This window comes from Monodelphis domestica, chromosome 4 (genome assembly GCF_027887165.1).
Source record: "Monodelphis domestica isolate mMonDom1 chromosome 4, mMonDom1.pri, whole genome shotgun sequence".
Classification (NCBI taxonomy): domain Eukaryota; kingdom Metazoa; phylum Chordata; class Mammalia; order Didelphimorphia; family Didelphidae; genus Monodelphis; species Monodelphis domestica.
This window is the reverse complement of record NC_077230.1, coordinates 338,705,299-338,726,589: the sequence shown is the minus strand read 5'-3', so window position 1 is coordinate 338,726,589 and position 21,291 is coordinate 338,705,299. Positions and strand designations below refer to the sequence as shown.

Here is a 21,291-nt window from a genome sequence, read left to right as displayed (position 1 = left end):
TGCCTACTACAGTGGCTACCTCAAAACAAGTGTTTAATAAATGTTTATTGGATTGGCCTATTTATTCTTTCCTGATCTTGTGAATGAATGCCCAAAATAGAATAGACTAGATTATGATCTTGTAAGCTTTGAGAGGCCAGAAAGCAACTAGAAGTGTAGCAACTTAGGTCCATAACAGAATCCTAGCAGCCAATCATTGGAGAAGTCAATTCTGAGGAACAACTGGGTTGATCCAGCACAGCAGTAGACAGACCTGGCAGCCAAGACACCCTTTCCTGCAACAAAGGAAGTGACTCTCCCACTGGCTATGCTGTATCCAGAAATGAACTTGGTAAGATTATTGGTACTCATCACTTGATGCCTGAGGCTACTTTTCCCAGAAACCAAAAGTGGTCAAAGGGAGAAGGATCCTAGTTTCAAAGTACTCCATTGGTACATCAGTTCTTATTATATTTTCTCAGTAAATATCCCTTTGTAAAAGCTAAATGATATTAATTAGTTAATTGATAATAGGAGTGATCAGTGGTCAAAAAGATATTAGGTTTTGTAGCAGCAAAGAGAAACTAAGGGGCTGCCTTTAAATTGGAGAATTCCCAAACAAATTATAGTATAGGAATGTGATGGAAATTACAAATGTGTCATAAAAAAATGATGCTTCAGAGAAACCAGAGAAGACTTGTGTGAAGAGTTTATGCAGAGAAAAGTAAACACAGTCAAAAGACCAATTTCTACACAACAATATAAAGACAAACAAGTTTGAAAGATGTAAGGACTCTTATCAACACAATGAAAAACCAACATTCCACAGAATCAATGATGACACATGTTACCCATCTCCTGGTAATGGATTCAGAGTGCAGACAGACATATATTTTTTGAGGGTAATGGCCAATGTGGGATTAGTTTTGCTTGATTATGCATATTTGTTATGCAGAGTCAAGCTTTGTTTTGACTTTATTTTTCTTTTTTCCGAAGGGAGGTGGGCTGGAAGAGAAAAAAAATCTATTCATTGAAAAAATTAAGCTAAAAAATTATACTGGGGCTGTAATCACTGCTAGAGGACATTGGGGGGAAATATAGCAGATGAGGACTTTAAAGCAACTGTCTTAGATAATTCTTAGAACCTATTGGGTGGGCCTAGTTCTACTATGAGGACCCAGCTGGCCACTGCTCGAGGGAATCTGCAGAATGGGCCTGCAGACTATATATCCTACCTTAGTGACTTGGAACATTCTCTCATATGATCATTTGAAACATATATGTATGTATATGTATATGAAGATATATATGTATATATATGTGTGTGTATATATATCAATCTCCCTTCCCACCCCATCTCTCCTAGAAGATAAAGACTATATATCAGTTTTTACCTGCTTCCCCCTTGCCCAACAGTGCCTTGCACAAAATCAGTGATGAACCCTTGTGACCTGAAACAAAACTTCCTGCTTTTTATCACCAGGAAAAAGGAACATACAAATATGTTTTCAGTCAAAGATATGCAAAAATGCATATATGCTTCAGTATTTTAAGGACCTCTAATTTCTTTACCTCTTCTACCTATGTGGATGGCTTACCACCCTTAGTAGAAAAGTGTTGTTAAAAAAGCTTAGTAAAAAGTGTTCTTGAATAACAATCGATAAAATGTCTTTTACTCCCAAACCAAATTCCTGGTGATAAGTCTTTCCTAAGGCTGGTCCATGGATAAAAGACATAAAGTCATGAAATCTTCCCAGCTTGGTAGGGCTTGTCAGAACCTGTCCTAAACTGGCATAGTGTTCCACAAATACATCATAATAAGCCATTAGAGTGCATAATTTTAATTTAATTTAATTTAAAGTAAAAATTTCCATGGAAACACAAAGGCAAAATAAAGGAACGGTAAAATTATCACATCTGTAATTTGTTTCCTTTTGGTTTGTCTTTTTCCCCCCCTAAGCTACAGATATACATACTTCCATGGTTACATTAATGGTGGATGGAAGTGTCATGTCTGTGAGCATCTGTGTATATTGTGAAGAGTGAATCAAACTCTCTTTATCTATCAATCAGCAACTTTTAAGTTAATCAATCAAAATCTTAAGTATCCCTATTTAGTACCTTACCAGTCACTAAGTATGAAAGTTCACAAGTCACTTGCTAGGGTAGGTGACAACTCTAGAGGCCACTGCCCACCCCTTGGGAAGTGCTAGGCAAACTGAAAGACTGTGATTGCTTCCTGTTGGTGAGTGGGACAGAATAAGAAGACTCTTTACTTGGATCTTGCAGTGGTGAGTGGAGTGATTCCTTCCTTGATTCTTCAGTGAGGAGACTCTCTCTGCTCGCTGGCTCTTTGGTGGGACACGCCCTTCAGCGTGAGTTCTGGTAAGATTCTTGGCAGTCTTAGTCTCATGTGCACTGAAGGTTCTCCAGGGATTCTTTGGCATCTCCTGGCTCTTCTGATTTTAGCTTCCTAATTAGGACTTTTGATTCTGGTGAGATTCGCTTTCGGATTCACATTTGTGGTCTGAAGACATTAGGATTAAACTCAGGGTATTTGTAGCTAGGCAGTACTTTCTGTCTCTTTATCTATGTTTTTCCACTTTCATTCTTTCCACCTCTTTATAAATAAAGCTGCTAAAAGTCATTTTGATTTAAGCTGTAATATTTTTTTAAATCGGTGACCACAAAATTACTTTAGAATTCTCATATTTAGCATAAAACCTAATTTTAAATTCTTACGTTAAAGAAAACCAAATTGAGCCCTTAGAAATGTGACTAAAGTAAAACCTAGGATCAAAGATCCAAGGGGGCTGCTGGGTAGCTAAGTGGATCAAAAGCCAGGCCTAGAAATGGGAGGTCCTGGGTTCAAATCTGACCTCAGACACTTCCCAGCTGTGTGACCCTGGGCAAGTCACTTAATCCCCATTGCCTAGCCCTTAACACTCTTTTGCCCTGAAACCAATACACAGTATTGATTCCAAGACGGAAGGTAAGGGTTTAAAAAAAAAAAAGATCCAGCCGTTCTCTAATGCTTATTTTCAAGTGGCACAATAGGGAAAGCAAAGAACCACTAGGCATCAACACCAATATTAGAAAAGGAAAGACAACTCAAGAACTGAAAAATAAATGACAAAAATCAAAAGAGCCATCAGATGAAAGCAGAATGACAATTCAAAAAGGGAAGAAAAAATTACTGATCATTATCCAATTTTCTGTGTGCTCCATATGTTCTTTTCTGGCAGTCTATTTTCCAGATGTCTCTGAACCCAGTTTTATATAATTTGACCAGAATCTCTTGGCATATGATGTGCTCATTATATACAAAGCAATATGGCTGACACTAGGAAAAAATACAAAGTTTAGATCTGATTTAAAACAAAGGTGTTATCTAAAATGGTTTAAGAAATTTCCTCTTACCCTTTTAAACTAATAGTCTTCTTTGCATCAACTAAACTCTGACTTTAAATAATTAAATAGTCCTTCTTCTTCCTATTGTTATCCTAAAATATGAGATGCTCTGTAGATTAATAGCCAGGCCTAGAGACAGGAGGTCCTAGGCTCAAATCTGGCCTCAGACACTTCCTAGCTGTGTGACCCTCGACAAGTCACTTAACCTCCACTAGCCCTTACCACTCTTCTGCCTTGGAACCAATACATATTATTGATTCTAAGGTGGAAGGTAAGGGTTTTAAAATATAAATATATGTATATGTATGTGTATGTGTGTGTATATATATATGATATTCCCTACAGCATTCTACAAAACAAACATATAATTATTTATATAGAAGTTAAACGACTTTAAACTTCATTATGGAGAAAACTGGAATACAAGTTTACTAATAAAAGAAATTCCTTGTTATAGGAACTCCAGCTAAACTATAATTTCACATATAGGAAGAAAACACACAGAATCAATTCCATGCATAAGCCTTCTACTTACCATATTTTGGGCATTTATGAACACAAGAGCCTGAAAGAACTGATCCAGCCCTTGCTGTTTCTGTTATTCAAGTTAAGCAGGCACATCTGTCAAAGTGCCCAGTTTCAACAGTGACAAATGCTATAGAAATGCATAAGCAAATACAATTGGCTTTCCAACATTAATCTAAGGCCCCATTACCTAAAGTATTTCTGTTGCTCTCTCTGCATTCCTTAGGTTCCAAGTATCTTGTAGATGAGTGCATTAAAATATGAGACACTGGAAAGCAGACTGCAAATGTTTTAAACATAATATCTTAAACTGATCATATGACAAGTTTCTCAAACAGCATACCTGAGGATCACAACGTCCAATGACTTCAATTTTGTCCGCCTTCAGTTCCGTGTTTTGCTTTTTATAAGGACTTTTGACCAGTATCCCTTGGATTTCTACAGAACTCCCAAAAGTCAGATCACTAAAACAGCAACAATGAAGAGGATCATTTTTACTATACGTGATACGTCTGTTACTGAAATCTTACAATCAAAGCACTAATATTTTCTTAATACTAAAAGTTTTAAAAAATTTCTTTAAACAAACAACTGAGTTTTATCCAAAATCAAGATTTTCAATGGGCAGGGAATAGAATACCCAATAATCAAATCATGGGTTATAGTTCACTTCCCCTGCCCCCTCCTCTTTCTATCTAATAAATAAGGCCAAGAGAACAAAAAATAAGTGAAGCTCTAAAATCAAAATCAGAGACCAAGGTGAAATGAGTGTGTAACAAAATATTTCAAAGATATTTGTGTCTGAGGCTGAATTTGAATTCAAGTTTTCCTGACTTTAGAGTCAGCCTAGCAATCTAACCACTGTATATGCAACTGCAATCTCTGTGCTAGCTTTGTATTCTGTTTCCTCAAATCATCTTGGTCTTCTTTTTATCCAGGTATTCTTGAGCATACTCCAATGACAAAATTACATTTATTTCTTTCTCTATTGACATTCACACAAATACTCTCTTCTGTTCTAGTAAGTCTAGTAATTCTGCTCAATCACTTCTTCCATGGAAAAATCTTCTGAACAGTACACAGCTGTTTGGTAAAGTGACTTACTGACCCAAAGATAAACTCAGCTCCCCTAGACATAGACTTTATTGGTCCAACTATTTGAAGGATGATAAAGTAAAAAGATCTCTTGCCTGGTCTATGGAGAGTTTAGCATGGGGTATTGCTTAGTTTTCTTACTCTAGCTTATCTGGCTTCTAGACACTGATGATGTTTCAGGGCAGCCTGAGTTTATATCATAGTCAATCTAATCAGATAATTCTTATGTACTGGCTACAATTATCAAGAAAGCCACAAAGTCAATTTATAAACTTCTTGACTTTTTTTTTTTTTACATCAAGTCCTCACCATAGCCTATGTGACTTTTTTAAAAACTTTTTTAAAAATCCATGACATTGGCACTGATAGTTTACATTTTATGGTATTTATCTTTTAAAATGAGTCTTCTGAAAAGCTTTCTTATTTTCCTCCTCTATAAAAACAAACTTCTGATATTGATATTTATCATAGTAGTAAAAAGTGGCACCTTTGAGGAAACAGTTACTCTTATGAAGACATTGTCTTCTTAGTGACTCTAAGGAAAATTTGAAGTGCCTTGGGAAGAAAGGAAATAAAGAAAGGAAGGCCCAGTCTTTTAAACAACTTTTCCCTTTCCAAAACTTTCTTTAAAGGCCTAGCCTTCTATGGGCAGTGGTGATTGAAAAAAAAACAAAACTGCCCGTTCATCACAGGTTGTCAGTTTCTTTCTCATGACACTGTATTTTAGTAAATGCTTTTTAGACTCCTAGAAATATTATTGGCACCCACAGGAATGTGCAGTAGTTAGTAGTAGCCATTCAATTTGACAAATCTTGGAAGATCCTCTGTCACCTACTGGGCACATTCTGAACCCAGGAAGAGAGCAGAGGGCTACTTTCATTATCAGGGACACAAACAACTCCCTTTGTAGCCCTCTGCAGAGACCTAAAATCATTACTCCTCTATTCTTTTTGACCAATTACTGAACAGCATGTGTAGATCTACATCCTCATTCCTTGGAGAATAGACATTTTTTTTCATTTCCAGAGGATTCATTTTCTTTTCTCTTTAAGAAGAACCTCACATGTCACTTGGCTTTAAGTGGTCAATGATTCTTCTTTTTCCTCTCTTACTGTCTCTCTCCCACCTTCAACCTCTCTAGAAGGATCAGGACTTCTCTCTTTCTTTTCAGATTCTTTTGCTTCTTTTTTCACAATATAACTTTCCATCTTCCTCTTTTTTTAGAAACAATTCATTCTTCCTTACATTCTAATAATTGAGGACACACAATAAATAGTATTATCAAACTTTTGTTCTTTCTAGTTTTTAACAATTATTTAAGATAATAATTACCAGGGAACAATCTATTGCTTTACTCCCTAATCTTAAATGCAACTGTCATGGAATCAAAAAATGTGAAAGTTGGGAATTCAGAGGTCATCTAGTAACACCCATATATAAAAGGAATCCCCCTTGATGAACATCAGCTAAGTAGTCATCCAGTTTCTCTACTTGAAGGCCTCCAAGGAAGAAAAAATTAGCACTGCTGACCCATGCAAACAGAAGATAACATCTTTTTCCAACTTCACTAGCTATGTTTTGACAATCTATGCACAACATTATAAGCACCCTAAAAAAAATTGCCCTTGGAGTTCATACTGTAGATTAGCTTCATTTATGAATCTGTACTTCTGTTATTAACTCTACCTTAACTGAGTACTAATAAAGAATTCTTATCTACTGTGAAGATTATTAAAGAGAGGTTCTATTATGTTACTGACAGTAAGTATAGATGAATCACTTAGTATGTGCCAGGCCTTGTACAAAGCATGAGGAATGAAAAGTAAAAACAGTCCCTTCCCTTAAGGGGCTCCCAGTCTAATGAGGAGGACAACTATAAACATATAAAAAAACCAGCATTTATTAGAAAAAAGGGAAAACAAACAAAAAATGTATCTGTACTTTATAAAATACAATATAAATTTTTAAAAGGTTCACAAATTCTGCTGAAAGTAAGGAAAATTCATCAGAATCATAAGCATTAGTGATTGACAAGAACTTGTAGTCCACAGTCAACAAGAAGTCCAGATCCCTGATCTTACAAAAAAGGTATCTGAAATTCCAGACAGGTTAAGTAACTTATCACACAATTTAATAAGTCAGAGACCCTAGATGTAAATCCAGATCCTTTTGTACTCTTTCTGCTTCACCACATTGCCTCTCCCATCCAGGCTAACTCCTTCATTTGAGAATAACTTGAGGATAGTATTTTCCACTTTTAAAACATGCCTATAATATATAATATAAACTGTAAAACTGAACTATGTATGCTTCAATAAAAGCTTATTTTGGAAGCAAGTATTTTCTTTATTCAATAAGTATTTATTAAGCATTTACAAGGTATCAGGCACTGGGATACAAAGAAAGGCATCCCTGTATCCAACACTCAAGAAGCATACATTTTAATGGGGGGGGGGGAGACAACATGCATACAACTATAGTTGTACCAAATATATACAATAGAAATGAAAGAGATTGCACTAAATTATAATAGGAAATTTTCAAAGTAAAACTACAAAAATATAAGCTTGGTCATTCTTCAAATTTTTTTTAAGTATCTTCCTTTTAAACTCCCCAAACACTTGCACTCACTTAGGAAGTTGGCTTCCTTTTCATCAGGAATAAAGCTAAATAACAAGAGGTACCAGCTTATATTTATGTTAAGAGGTGAATAATAAGAGTGCCAGGCCTAGAGTCTGGAGGACCTGGATTCAAATCTGGTCTCAGACACTTCCTTGCCTGACCCTGAAAAAGTCACTTAACCCTGTTTGCTTAGCCCTTGTCCTTCTGTCTTATACTTGTTATTTGGACAGAAAGTGAGGGTTTAGGAGGGGGAAAAAAGGTGAATTAGGCCAAACTGAAAAATCTGTTCAGCTGAAGCTGCAATGTGATATGATGTGATATAATAAAAAGAGAACTGGTTTGGAAGTCAGAAATTTGGTTTAAATAAGCTGCTATTAATTTCCATTCTTAGTACTTGCCATGGTCTCCCTCTTCATCTCCATTTCTTGGCTTCCTTCAAGTTTCAATTAAAATCTCACCTACTGTAAGAAGTCTTTCTTGATTCTCCCTAAAGTGGGTACTTTCCTTCTATTGATTACCTCCAATGTACTGTGTATACATTTTGTATGTACACAGTTGTCTATATACCGTCATCTCCATTGGACTGTTAGCCCCATTAGGGGAGGGACTATTTTTGCTTTGTTTTTCATTCTTAGTGCTTAACACAGGACTAGGCACATAAATGCTTAATATGCTATTATTGAATGATTATGTAAAGCCACTTAGATTTTCTAACCATCAGATGACCTTTAACATACCTTTCCAGTTTTAAGTGCAACAATCTGATGCAGCAGCTTATTCATTTCAATTTCTCAACCACTTCTATGTGTCGAACACACAAAAATGAGTATGATATAGTCTCTTTCCTAAGAACTTACAGTCTAGTAGAGAAGCTATGGCAAGTGTACTGGGTTTGGAGTCAGGGAAACACCTATGTTTATATTCCACCTCTAACCTATGTAATCTGTGGAAACACCTAATTTCGCAGTTTCATTATTTGTAACAGGATGTTAATACTACCTATGGTATTTATCTTACAAAGTAGTTACAAGACTCAAATGAGAATATGTAAAGTGCTTTTCAATCTTTAAAACATGATATAAATTTCTCTATTTCTACAATTAACTATATTAAGAAAGTATAATGTAAAAGTAAAGCAATCCAAAGTATAATGAACCCTTCAAACTATGCAAATTATGAAACTTACTGTTGTTGTGTACTGTCTGAATTTTAATCAATAAAGAATATGAAGCCATTTCCCCAAGAATAACATTGTTTATTAACAGATGTATGTTAACAAAGAATGGATCTTTCACTAGCCTCCTAAAGGAAAGACCCTGAGTGAGCCCTGATTCTCTCCTTTAAAGGCAAGTGTGACAGTACATCTCTTGGCTCTTCCCTGGCAATCCCCATTGGTGGATATTTGAAAGAGAAGGTGGTCTTAAGAGACCTTGACTCCTCCCTCAATACTTTACTGCTGGGGAGGTGGATCTTTGCCTAAATAAGGAAAATATCAGCATACACTTTCACTAGCCTTGGGTCAAAGTTCAGCATGGCTGATCAGCTTGCCTTTAATCTTTTCAAAGTCTCAACAAAACACAAAAGGTCCCAGCCCAGTCTGATTGGGGGGTGTGGGAGGGACATAATATTAGGAATATTCTTAGTTTGGAAGCAGGCTGTTTTAGCCAACCTGACCTTGGGAGGCAAAGGGGAAAATTATTTCATATAGAAATATTACAAATAAACAATATAATTCAATATCAATTTTCCTTAGTTGGTATTAGTATGATTAGTATGATAAATTCAACTAAATTAATTTTTCAGTATCAGTTCAATTCCTCAAACAGCCCTAGGCACATGATTCCAACACAATAAGGTCCACTTTCAATCTTGACAGTGGGTAAGAAGGTATCAACACTACAAATTGTCATATTACATTTCTTCAGTCCTCACAGTTCTATAAGGAAGGAAATTCATTTTCAAATCTCATGAAAAAGTTCATTAAAATGTCATTAAACAAAGTTCAAGGCACAAAACAATTTTTCACTCACCAACTGCCTAAGCTTGGGTCCGCTACAATCTGCAAATGTTCCAAGGAAGATCCATCATTTATATGGAGGAATAAAACTTCCTTCTGGGATCGAACTGAGCGAACCCAGCCCTGAAGGAGAAGAAAAACATCATTTTGAATGTAAGCTCAAAGGATATTTTAAACTAAAATCAGGTACATAAAAGATGCCACTCAAATTCAATGATTTCACAAGTATTTTTAGAACAATTATTATACGAGACATTTGCTGGGGATTTAAAGTCTAAAGAAAAACTAGTTAATGCCATGAAAGAGATGAAATTCTACTGGAAAGAGAAAACATTTCTGCATAGAAGCAAACTCAAGACAATATGAGGGAGGCAAGAAGAAAAACCAAGAGGTCCAGGAAACACTTTCTATAGAAGATACCACTTGATTTGGGCCTTGAAAGAATTAAAAAATTCTGAGACAAAAAGTGACAGAAGTATATCCTAACCTGTGTAAAAACAGATAAAAAGTCAAATAGCTCTTTCAACTCATATACTACCCAGTAAGCTCTTAAATTAAGTAACAGGACTAGGAGCGCAAAAAAAAAAAAACCCTTAAAACATTCTCTGAAAAACTATGGTTTCATAAATCTAAAACGAATAAGCATAAACAGACATAGCCAAACTTCACTAGATGTTACAGCATGCCCATAAGCAAATCTTAGTAAAATTTTTTAAATTTTGATCCTTGAAGAAATATGAAACCTATGGAAACAACAAGGCAAGGATGGTTGAATCAAGGTTGGCTTATGTGACCAAGAATGCCAATTCAATGATTGCCCATTGAATTGACTTCTTTAAAGGTTGTCCCAGACCCAGGTAAGAGAATTTTTGTAAGAAGCTCATCTGATCCATATCTTTGTCATTTAATATTATGAAAGTCGTTTGACCTTACAATTTATAACAATTAAGCTTTGGGTCTGTTTTATAAACAATCTGAAAACATTTATTAAAAAGGGGAGGGAGGAAGAGCCTGAGGGGTGGTGAAGTATGGGGGCAAATGAAGTATATGGTTTTCCATAAAGCCAATGTATTGATTTGTTCAACTGTGTACTTGTCACAAGGGATGGGATAAGTGGCAATAGCATATAGATTATTAATAAGGCAAATGAAATGGTGAAGATAGGATAACTGGGTAATTTTAAGGGCTCTATATTTTTATTACATATGCATAAATTATGTTTTATTGAAAAAAAAACTATGTATGGGTTGCCTTCTCCCCCCCCCCCCCATTTAACCAACATAAGTTTGTGAACATTAATGAAATCCAAGCCAAAGAAAATGGGAACCCATAGAATTCTCGCACATGCCCTGGTGTATGCCTTTTGAGGATAGGTCCATCTGGAGGGGCTGTGCCGGGAAAACAAGCAGGGGAGCTAGAACAGCAGAATGAAAATACTTTCACCAACCTGCACTTTAACATTCTCCCCATTTGGGTTCTGGTTCACAAGGGCATCCCGGATGCTCACTTTGGGGGGCTGTGTGGGCCTAGGGCAAGGGACAGTGGTGCAGTAGGTGCGTAAGACCCTGGGGAGCAGGGCTCGGGCAGCCCACATGGTAAAAAGGTCTTTCAATTCCCACTTCCAGCCAGTCACTGCTCAAGAGCTCGGGCCCAGAGGACGCTCGAGGCTCCCATCCCGGCTACCCACGCTCCAGGACTCCCTCACGCGCCAGTCCTCCAGCACACAAACTGGACGCAGGAACCGCACCCCAACCCTGCCTTCCCCCGGCCGAGCTCGAAAAGTGAAAAAGCAAGAAAGAGGCCCGCTGACAAATCACCGGGTACCCCAGCAAGCTGCCCTGAAGCCTAGGGAAAGTTAAAAATATCTGCCTTCAGGCTCCTTAAGCGCTCTGCACGCCTCTGCCGCCGCGACGTCACGTCGCCGCACTAACGTTGGTGGTGACGTCACGACGCAGCAGTGTGGCGGAGCTTCCACCCCTGTAGCGAAGAGAGGTTGGATTTGGGCCGGAGAGAAGGGCCAGACATCTCCTGGGTGGCTGGCGTATAAGGAACCTATTTGTCAATCATTCAATCTTGGCAAAAGGATTGGACGATCGAGAGAGGGTGTTCCCCCTTCACTTCCAATCATTTCAACCAAAATATGTTAGGGCTACCTTGTAGGTCAGAGTTCAGAGGGAGCACTTTCCCGTGTTTCTCAGAATGTAATTAAAGAATATTTTAAAGTGATTTCTTTTCTTTTCTTTGTTGCATCTTTAAAATTTTTCCTTAATTTAATTTCTTTCCATTTAACAAAATTATTTTTCTCCCTCCCAACTCCCATTGAAAAAAAAGAAGCTTGTGACCCTTTAATCCCCTTGCCTGGCTGCCCTTCTGCCTTAGAACCAATACACAATATGGATTCTAAGATGGAAGGTAAAGATTTTTTAAAAATATTAAAGAAAAATAAAAACCTTATTGTAACATTATTATAATTAATCATAAGCAGCATTTATATTGCACCTGCCATGTGCCAAACACTATGCTAAGCACTTTATAATTATCTTATTTGATCCTCACATCAACCCTGGGATGTAAGGGCTTTTATCTCCATTTTACAGTTGAGGAAACTGAGGCAAATAGGTTAAGTGACTTTCCAAGGATCACAGAATTAGAATTAGTGTGTGTCTGAGAGTGGATTTGAACATAAATTTTACTGATTCCAGGCTGGGCCAACTAACAATACTAATTCTAATACTAATAGCTAACATTTCTATAGTGCCTATTATGTACTAAGAGATTTACAGTTATCTCAGCTGATCTTCACAATAATCCTGGGAGGTAGGTTATTATCCCCATTTTATTCCTGAGGAAACTGAGGCAAACAAAAATCCAGTCACTCACCCAGGGTCACACAGCTAGTGAGTATTTGAAGCTTTATTTGAATTTAGGTCTTCTTGACTCCAAGCTTTGCTCTCTATCCATTGCACCAGATTTCTGTAATGGTCATGTCCAAAAATGCATGTCTCATGCTGCATCAGGTATCCATCACTTTCTGTCAGGCAATGAGTTATATGCATCATCCTTGGTCCTCTTAAACCAGGGCTAGTCATATCCTTGATTTGAGCTCCTAAGACCTTCAAAGTTATGTGTCTTTACAATAATGCTATATAAATTGTTCTCTTGGTTCTCTTAACTTCACTGTAACAATTCACAAGTCTTCTCAGATTTCCATTCCCTTCATCATTTCTTTAAACAAAGTAGTATTCCATTGCATTCATATGAATCATAATTCATTCAGCTCTTCTATAACTAATGGGCATCCCTTTACTTTCCACTTTTTTTGTCACTACAAAAAAAGAACTACTACTAATATTTTTGCATATATGAGCTTTTTCCTTCTTTCTTTGAAATCTTTGAGAGTAAGCTTAGTGATATTGGTGGATCTAAAGATATACATAGTCTAGTGACTTCAGGGATATAGTTCCAAATTTATTTATCACAATGCCTATACCAAGGAACATCACCAACAGTACATTCATGTGCCTATTTCCCTACCACCCCTCCAACACCTGCCATTTTCCTTTTTTTTTGTCATTTTGGCCAATCTGATAGGTGGGAAGTAGAATCTCAGATATTATCAAATATTCAGAATATTCAGAAAAGGCTAGGCAATGAAGATTTTATAGGTGCTTACCAGGTTTTAAGCAATGAGGATTCAAATACAAGCAAAAAGAAAGATAATCTCTACATTTAAGAAGCTTATATTTTACTGTAAGAAGACAATATGCAAAAGGAGCTCAATCTTCAAACTTTGCTGAAGGGAAAAAATGCTTTGTCTTGGCTCTGCACTTTGGTAGTTCCTAGGTCTTTGGTCATAATCTGCAAAGTGGAGATAATAAAGTTAACCCTATCTCACTGAGTTTTCAAAGGATCAAATAAGATAATGGACATGCATGTACTTTGTATATTCAACCAACATTTATCATAAATTATGAGGAAGGAAGGAAACAAGGATTTGTTAGGCACCATTACTGTGGCAGCATTCTGCTATGCATTTTATAAATATTATATCATTTAATTTTCACAAGAACCCTGGGAGGTTGGTGTAATGATTATATTGCATTTTATATTTGATGAAACTAAGGCAAACAGAAATTAAGTGACTTGCCCAGGGCCACATAGCTAGTAAATGTCTAAGGTTAGATTTGAATTCAGGTGCTCAACTTCAGACCTAGCACTATTTACTGGGCTACCTAGCAACTACTGTTGTTTTTCAGCCATTTCAGTCGTGTCTGATTCTTTATGAGCCCATTTGGAGTTTTCTTGGCAAAGATACTAGAGTGGTTTGTCATTTTCTTCTCCAACTCATTTTACAAATTAGGAAACTGAAACAAACAAGGTTAAATGACTTGCCCAGGGTTACACATCTAGTAAGTATCTGAGGTCAGATTTGAACCCAAGTGTTCCAGACTCCAGGTCTGGTGCTCTATCTACTGAGCCACCTACGTATCTCTAAATTGCTCTTGGGTACCATAAAATTATAGACATTCTTCCAGACCCCTTCCCTCATTCATTAGAATGCAAGCTTCCTGGAAATAGAGATTGTATCCGTTTTTTGTATTTCTATTTAGAGACAACAATTTGATCCAATGTCTGTCACAATGAAGATGCTTAACAAATGCTTGTTGACTTTGTGCTCCAATCCACTTTTTTATATTCTAAGTTGTATTGCATTTGTAAACTGAGGCACAAATTCTATAGAACTTGGGACTCTTTCCTCCAAAGGGAAGCAAACATGGTGAGGGCACTGACAAACACAGAATCCTCGAGACTTCCATACCACTTTCCCAGAATAAGAAGAGATATGAAGTCTTTAAAAATCAAGATAATCTTTATTAAGTAAAGACATGCATAACTGTGGAGCTCATCAGCCTTTTGCCAAGGAGCTCCTCTCCAAGCAGAAAAGAACGGATTAAAGAATTTCCTAGCAAATTAAGATTAGAAAAGGGGCTAGAAGGGGCAGATTCAGGGAGGGGTCTGGGATGATAAGAGCAGAGAGTTCCAGGAACAGGAGTGACAGATTCTCAGGTGCAAGGGGGAACAAAGACTCTTTGGTATATACGTTCAGCACAAGACAGCAAGACGAGTAAGTATAAAGTGACTCAGTCCCAAGGTTTCAGCAATGCAGTGACCCAGAGCATCTCAAGGCCAAGTGTCCAGTAGTTAAGGCCCAAGGTTTACAGAAAGAGATAGACAGCTCAGCAGAGAGTGAGACCCAAAGGTAGCCAAGTATCCCACCCCAGGTTTCCATGGTTACTTCATCTAGGTTTATTCACAGTCATTCTCTCAAGGATTGTCAGCTTCTCTGAGTCACTCTGGGTCCTACATAATTGGAGCCAGTATCACACAGCTTTATTGTCTACATAGTTAAGCAAATTAAGTTAATTAGCATATCCATTTTCTCATATTTCATCTCACCTTTTTCCCCTCCAATTTATTGCCTTGTACATAGTAGGAGCTTAACAAATGTTTATTGATTAACTATTGATTAAATTGTTGTTATTGATTGTTATTGTTATTGTTATTGATTAAAATGTTGATTAACTCTTATTGAGATCAGGAACCATGTCTTATTTATTTTTTTGTCTCTTTCTTCTAATCTTGGCACAGTGCCTTAGAGCTAGTATTTAACAAACCTTATAATGTTTGTTAAGTAAGTAGATGAGGATAATGAAAGTTATTATGAAGGGAATAATTCCAGAAAATGTGGTCAGTATACAGACACTGGAGAGAACAAGTGCATTCATTTTCAAACTAGCTGTAAATATAGCCTGTTCTTCCCTGTTTAAAAAAAAAATCTCTCAATTTGACACCCCATTCCAACCCCAGAGACAATGCCCTATTGGAAATTTCACAAACAGGTATAATTGCAAGATCATATGATTTGCAATCAAAATGGCACCCTACAGATCATCAGATCCAACATTGTCATTCTAAAAATGAGGAAACTGAGATCTGAAGAGATGAAGTGTCTTGTCCAAGATCATACAGGTAGTAAGCAGCAAAGATAGCAAAAAAAACTCATCTTCTGACTCCAGCTTCAGGTTTCTTTATAGTAGCATAGTCCAAAGTTCTCAGAAAGACAGTCTATTAGTCACAGCTTGAAGTCCTCACTGTTTCTTCCCTCCTTAGTTTGTTGTCATCCAGCTTCTGATACACTATTCCTCCAGGGTGACCAATAACCTCCTAATTGTTAAATACGATGAACTTTTCCTTTTCATCATGCTTAACCTCAATGGAGCACTTGGCACTGGTGACTACTACCTCCAATCCTAGTCTTTCTCCTCCCTGGTCTTTCTTTACACCTCATCCTCCTGTTTCTTCTCTGAGCTCTCTAATCTCTCTTTAGAGTCTTAGTATGAGATACATCTTATTTAATAAAAGAATCCTTCCACAAGATCACTAGAAGGTGGTCATCAGCCTCACACATTAGTTGGTAAATATGTGAAATTTACCACTGCTCACAAGAAGTAGGACAGGGGCAGCTAGGAGGCATAGTCAAGAGTGCTGCCCCTGAGGTCAGGAAAACTCATTTTTCCTGAGTTCAAATCTGGTCTCAGACACTAGGTAAGTGACCCTGGGCAAGTCACTTAACCCTTTTGGCCTCAGTTTCCTCATCTGTAAAGTGAACTGGAGAAGGAATCTTTGCCAGGAAAATCCTAAACAGGATCAGACAGAATTTGCCACAACTGAAAACGACTAAACAAAAAGAAACAGTACAGACTGAAAATAAGACTAGATTCAAGAAGGGAAAAAATAAGTCTGTGAGTCTCTCTTTGGTCTTTTGGATAAAGAGCTGGCTTTGGACCTAGGAAGGCTCGAATTCAAATCCTACCTCTGTCACACATCTGTGTGACCCAGGGCAAATTACTTAACTTCTCAGTACCCTAAGCAACTCTCTAAGCTGGTATGGTGCAGAGAACGTGCTGGCTTATATAGATAAAAATTATTTCTTCACCTGGGAATTCCCTTTACTAGTGAACTAGGTCCAATCCCTATTCTTTTTTTTTTTTTAACCAAATCAATACAGTGTACTGGTTCCAAAACAGAAGAGCAGTAAGGGCTAGGCAATGGAGGTTAAGTGACTTGCCCAGAGTCACACAGCTAGGAAATGTCTGGGGCTAATTTTGAGCCCAGAACCTCTTGCTTCTAGGCTTGACTCTCGAATTCACTTAGCTGCCCCCTCCATATTCCAATGTGGCCATCCAAAATGTGCCATGAAAGGAATATAGAGATCCAGGAATTAGGACAAAATTATAGCAGAAAAGGACTTGAAGAGCCATTTAATCTGACCCTCTCATTTTTCAGATAAGGAACCTGAGAGTCAGAGAGTTTAATTAAGTTGCCCAAAGTCAAGAGCTAGCAGATCCTTTGCCATTTGAGGGATGCCACAGAGAGCAACCATGCATTTGAGCACAATGGCCCTTGGTGACAGAGACAGTGGACTGGGTAGGCCTTTGGTAAAGCATTTCTTATCTGAGATTCTTACATTGATGTGAAGAGAGCTCAGTAGGCATCCAGGTGGGTCTTAGACTCCTAAATATCACCAGAAAGATAACATTTTCTGAAAAAAGTTTAAAGATATTTTCGGGATACTAAATATATTCCTCCCCCTTTAGTGGCAGATGAAGAAAGTCCTTGTAAAGGATTTTGCTGCCTCAGGAGATCAAGAAGATCATACATATGCAGAGATATAACTAACTGAGCAGGTGCATTTGGAAACTTGGGAAACTCCCAGACCATCTCTCTGGTTTCCTCCCAACACCAGGAGTATGGAGATGGGCCCACAGAAGAGGGTGCGATGCTTGCTATTATATATATGCTGCTTGATGCATCTCATTGAAATGCAGACACCAAATGTGAACTGCATATAAGTCTGTGTTCATTTCTCTGGTTTACATTCCTCAAGACAGAATAATCAGCAGCCCTCTGACCTTAAGCAGACTGTCCTTTCTTATTTTCCCATATATGTCCCCTGGAAATTAATTTATTCTGTGAATCCGTGAAAATTCCCCCAAACTTTTATCTAAATAAAAAAAGGAAAAGAAAAAAGAAAGCTAATACTACCGTGAAAGAAGCTCCACGAATAAAGCCCTTGGTCTGGAGTAAGGAATATCTCAGCTCAAATTCATCCTTAAACATTCAACAAAAGGTTGTATGACCTTGGGCAAGTCATTTTACTCTCTTTGCCTTAATCTTCTAGAGAAGAAAATATCAAATCATTCTAGTATTTTTGCCAAGAGAACCCCATACAGGATTATGAAGAGTTGGACACAACTGAACAACTACATCAAAAACATTTTGGGTCCCTCTCAATGATTGACTTCTAAAACATTAAACCCCAGTTCAAGATAAGCTTTAGGTCAGTATCTAGTCAAAACCATAGCTTAAAACTCTTGCCTAATAATTCTTTTCCATATCAGACCAAATTAGAAGTAGCTTTAATTCAGAATTAAACCTCTTTCTGTTCTAGATCCCTCATTTCTGCCTGCATGGTTTTATTCCAAGGAAATAAAGCCCTTCCCAAGATAAACTGATCACCTAAAATTGTATTTGTTGTTGTTTGTCTTTTTTGCTAACCCTACTATCTTAGAATCAATACTATATATTGGTTCCAAGGCAGAAGAGTAGCAAGGGCTAGGCAATGGGGGTTAAGTGACTTGCCCAGGGTCAAACAGCTAGGAAGTGTCTGAGGCCAGATTTGGACTCAGGACCTCCCATCTCCATACCTGGCTATTCTTTTTTTTTTTTTTTGGTAGAAGACCAATGACATCACAATGTTGGGGGCAGGGTATGGCATGTTTGGCTGTGATGGATCAGACCAATATGGGCTGAAGGCTCTACCACAGGTAACCATTCTTCACAAACTCAGACTCTGTTCCTTTCTGATTGGAAGCCTGGAGGATGAAGCCCTAAACTATTCCCAAAGCTATACTTTACAAAAGGTAGGATCTAGACTCTGCAGCTAACTCTCCACTGTCCATCTGCATCTCTGCTTGCTTTGAACTCCAAGGAACATGATGGGTACCTCCACTCATTCATGGTGTGCTCTTCTCTTCAATTTTCCAGCTTCCTTGTGTATATTGTCTTCCCCCATTAGACTGTAAATTCCATGAGGGCAGTGACTGTTTTTCTTTTTCTTATTTGTTTCCCTCTGTTTGACTTAGTGCCTGGCATATAGTAGGTACTTCATAAAAGTTTACCAAATTGAATTAAAAATCCCATAAAAGGATCCTGTGTTAAAGGAAACTAGGTGGCTCAAGTGGACAGAGTTCTGGACCTGAAGTCAGAAAGACATGAGGTCAAATCTAGTCTCTCACACCACCTAGCTGTGTGATCCTGGCCAAATCATTTAATCCTGTTTGCCTTAGTCCACTGGGGGGAAAATGGCAAACTATTCTAATATATTTGTTTAGAAAACTTCATGTGGGGTCATGAAGAGTTGGACATAATTGAATGATGACTAAACAATAACAATGTTAAAGGCATTTAAATAGAACTTCAGAGTTAGAAGGAACCTTAGGTATCATCTTTTAAAACTTTTATTTTACAAATGGAAAACTGAGGCTCGGGGAGATTAAGTGATTTACCAAATTTCTTTAGATATTAAGGGTCAAAGGCAGGATTTGAACTCTTCTTTAAAGAGACGAGTAAGTCAGTAACAAAGAAAAATTTTTCTTATACACTGGGGCAGTGATGGCGAATTTTTTAGAGACTGAGTGCCCAAACTGCAGTCCTTCTACTGCATGTGAGCTTCCTCCTTATCCCAGACAGGGGAGGGAGGAAGTGCTCTCATTGGGCTACTGGGCAGAAGGGTGGGTGATATGAAAAATATCCTCAGGTGCATGTGGAGAGGGGTAGAGGAGCATCCCCCTCTGGTACGTATGCCATAAGTTCACCACCATAGCATGAAGGCATGCTTTTCCATAGATTCCCACATCTCCAGAAGGAAGGAGAACATGGGAGCTCAAACAACCCATTCTCCTATATCAATAACCAAGATCAAACACTTCCCCTTATCTGAAGCTGCTATTGGTTATTTTTCTGCAAAGCTGACAATTTCATCTGCTGGTTTGAAAATGTTATTGTCTGGGCTATTTTCACCACCATGCCACTATCTGCTAGTTCTTACCTAAATTTCAGCTTCTATGTGGTTTCTTCTCCAAAGTGGAATGCTGACCACTTATTTTGTGAGACTAGCCTTTTGTCTCAGAACTATTATGGTTCTTTTATGAGTCAGACCCACAATGCACCTCACTGATTCAAGAACACTCAGATATATGTTCTGAATTGTTTTGCTTCTCCTCATTATGTCAGCCCCTCCTAGTACCATTTGATATTTGGACCTGGGTACGTAATTTTTAATTATCATCATATCCTTGGAAGTTAACACTGGGACAATGTAAATGAAACTGTAAATAAAACAGTGTGCTCCCTGCCCATGCTTCCAGCCCAGCCTCCAAAGTCTCAATGAGAAGATTCTTCTGTGGAGAAGAAGCTCCTCCTTGCTATCACTACCACAAATCACTGACTAAATGCTACCAATGGACAGGTAAGCCCAAGGGCCTTAGGAAAAAAAAAAACACCTGTCCCCCAAAATTAATGACCTTGTTTCCAGATCAGTGTTCACAGCCATCATTCAGAGAAGGGATTTATCAGGCTAACAAATTCCTCTTCAGGTTCTATAGCCCCCAGTTCCTCAGCAACTACAGCTACTGAAGACCTAGGTAAGATGGTTTATACCACCATTTGGTCTTGTCAAATGGTTCAGCATTAGAAATGAATATGTTTTTATCAGTAGAAACAACATTGAAAAAGTTTCATTACCATCTACTTGGCTGCTGCATCCCAAGGATCTAAACCCTTTGATACAATGAAATAACTACTATTTTATTTTTGGTTTTGTACTCTTAGCACCTAGGACAGAGCTTTGTATGTGAAGCAAAGATTATGTCTATATCCCCTTCTAATAAACTGTCAGCCTCCATGCTTCATGTCAATCCTACCTATGAGATTTTTGCAATTGGGTATATCCAACAAACTAAGCAGCCAACAGGATAAAAAGAGCTGAAGGGCTCAGATTGAAATAACACAAGATGTGGGCCAATGTCACACTCCCCAATAAATGGTCAAAAAGTATAAAAAGGCAATTTAAAAAGAAAGTCAAGCAATCATATAAAAGTGTTCTAAATAATTTATAATTAAAAAATATAAATTAAAATAATTATGAAGTACTTCCTCATCAATCTTGCCAAAGGAAAATGACAAATGTTGTTGGGACTGTGGAAAAAGGTACACTAGTTCATTGTTAATGGAGTTGTGAAATGCCAGCTATTCTGGGAAGCAATTGGGAACTATGCCCAGAAAGTTCCCAAATTGTGTATACTTTTTGACCTATCTATACCACAATGAGGCCAACACCCAGAAGAGATCAAAGAACAAGCAAAAATATTGATATTTATAAACAATGTTTCTATCAGTTCTTTTCACAGAAGCTAAAAAATGGAAATGTAAAGTGTGCTCTCCTACTGGGCGTGGATAAACAAATGGTGGTATATAAGTATAGTGGAATATTAATTTGCTGCAGGAAAATATGAAATGAA

General features: G+C 37.6%; 1 protein-coding gene across 1 annotated transcript in view; it reads right to left on the bottom strand.

The window, feature by feature from the left end:
• Nucleotides 1-11,600, bottom strand: part of NARS2 (asparaginyl-tRNA synthetase 2, mitochondrial) — a 175,825-nt gene extending 164,225 nt beyond the window's left edge. Inside the window, exons 1-3 of the mRNA XM_001377502.3 lie at nt 11,097-11,600; nt 9,663-9,772; nt 4,259-4,379 (exon numbers count right to left, since the gene is read on the bottom strand). Coding sequence (XP_001377539.1) covers nt 4,259-4,379; nt 9,663-9,772; nt 11,097-11,243 — 378 coding nt within the window. The 5' untranslated portion in view covers nt 11,244-11,600. The remainder of the gene's footprint in view (nt 1-4,258; nt 4,380-9,662; nt 9,773-11,096) is intronic.
• Between the last annotated feature and the right edge of the window lie 9,691 nt (nt 11,601-21,291).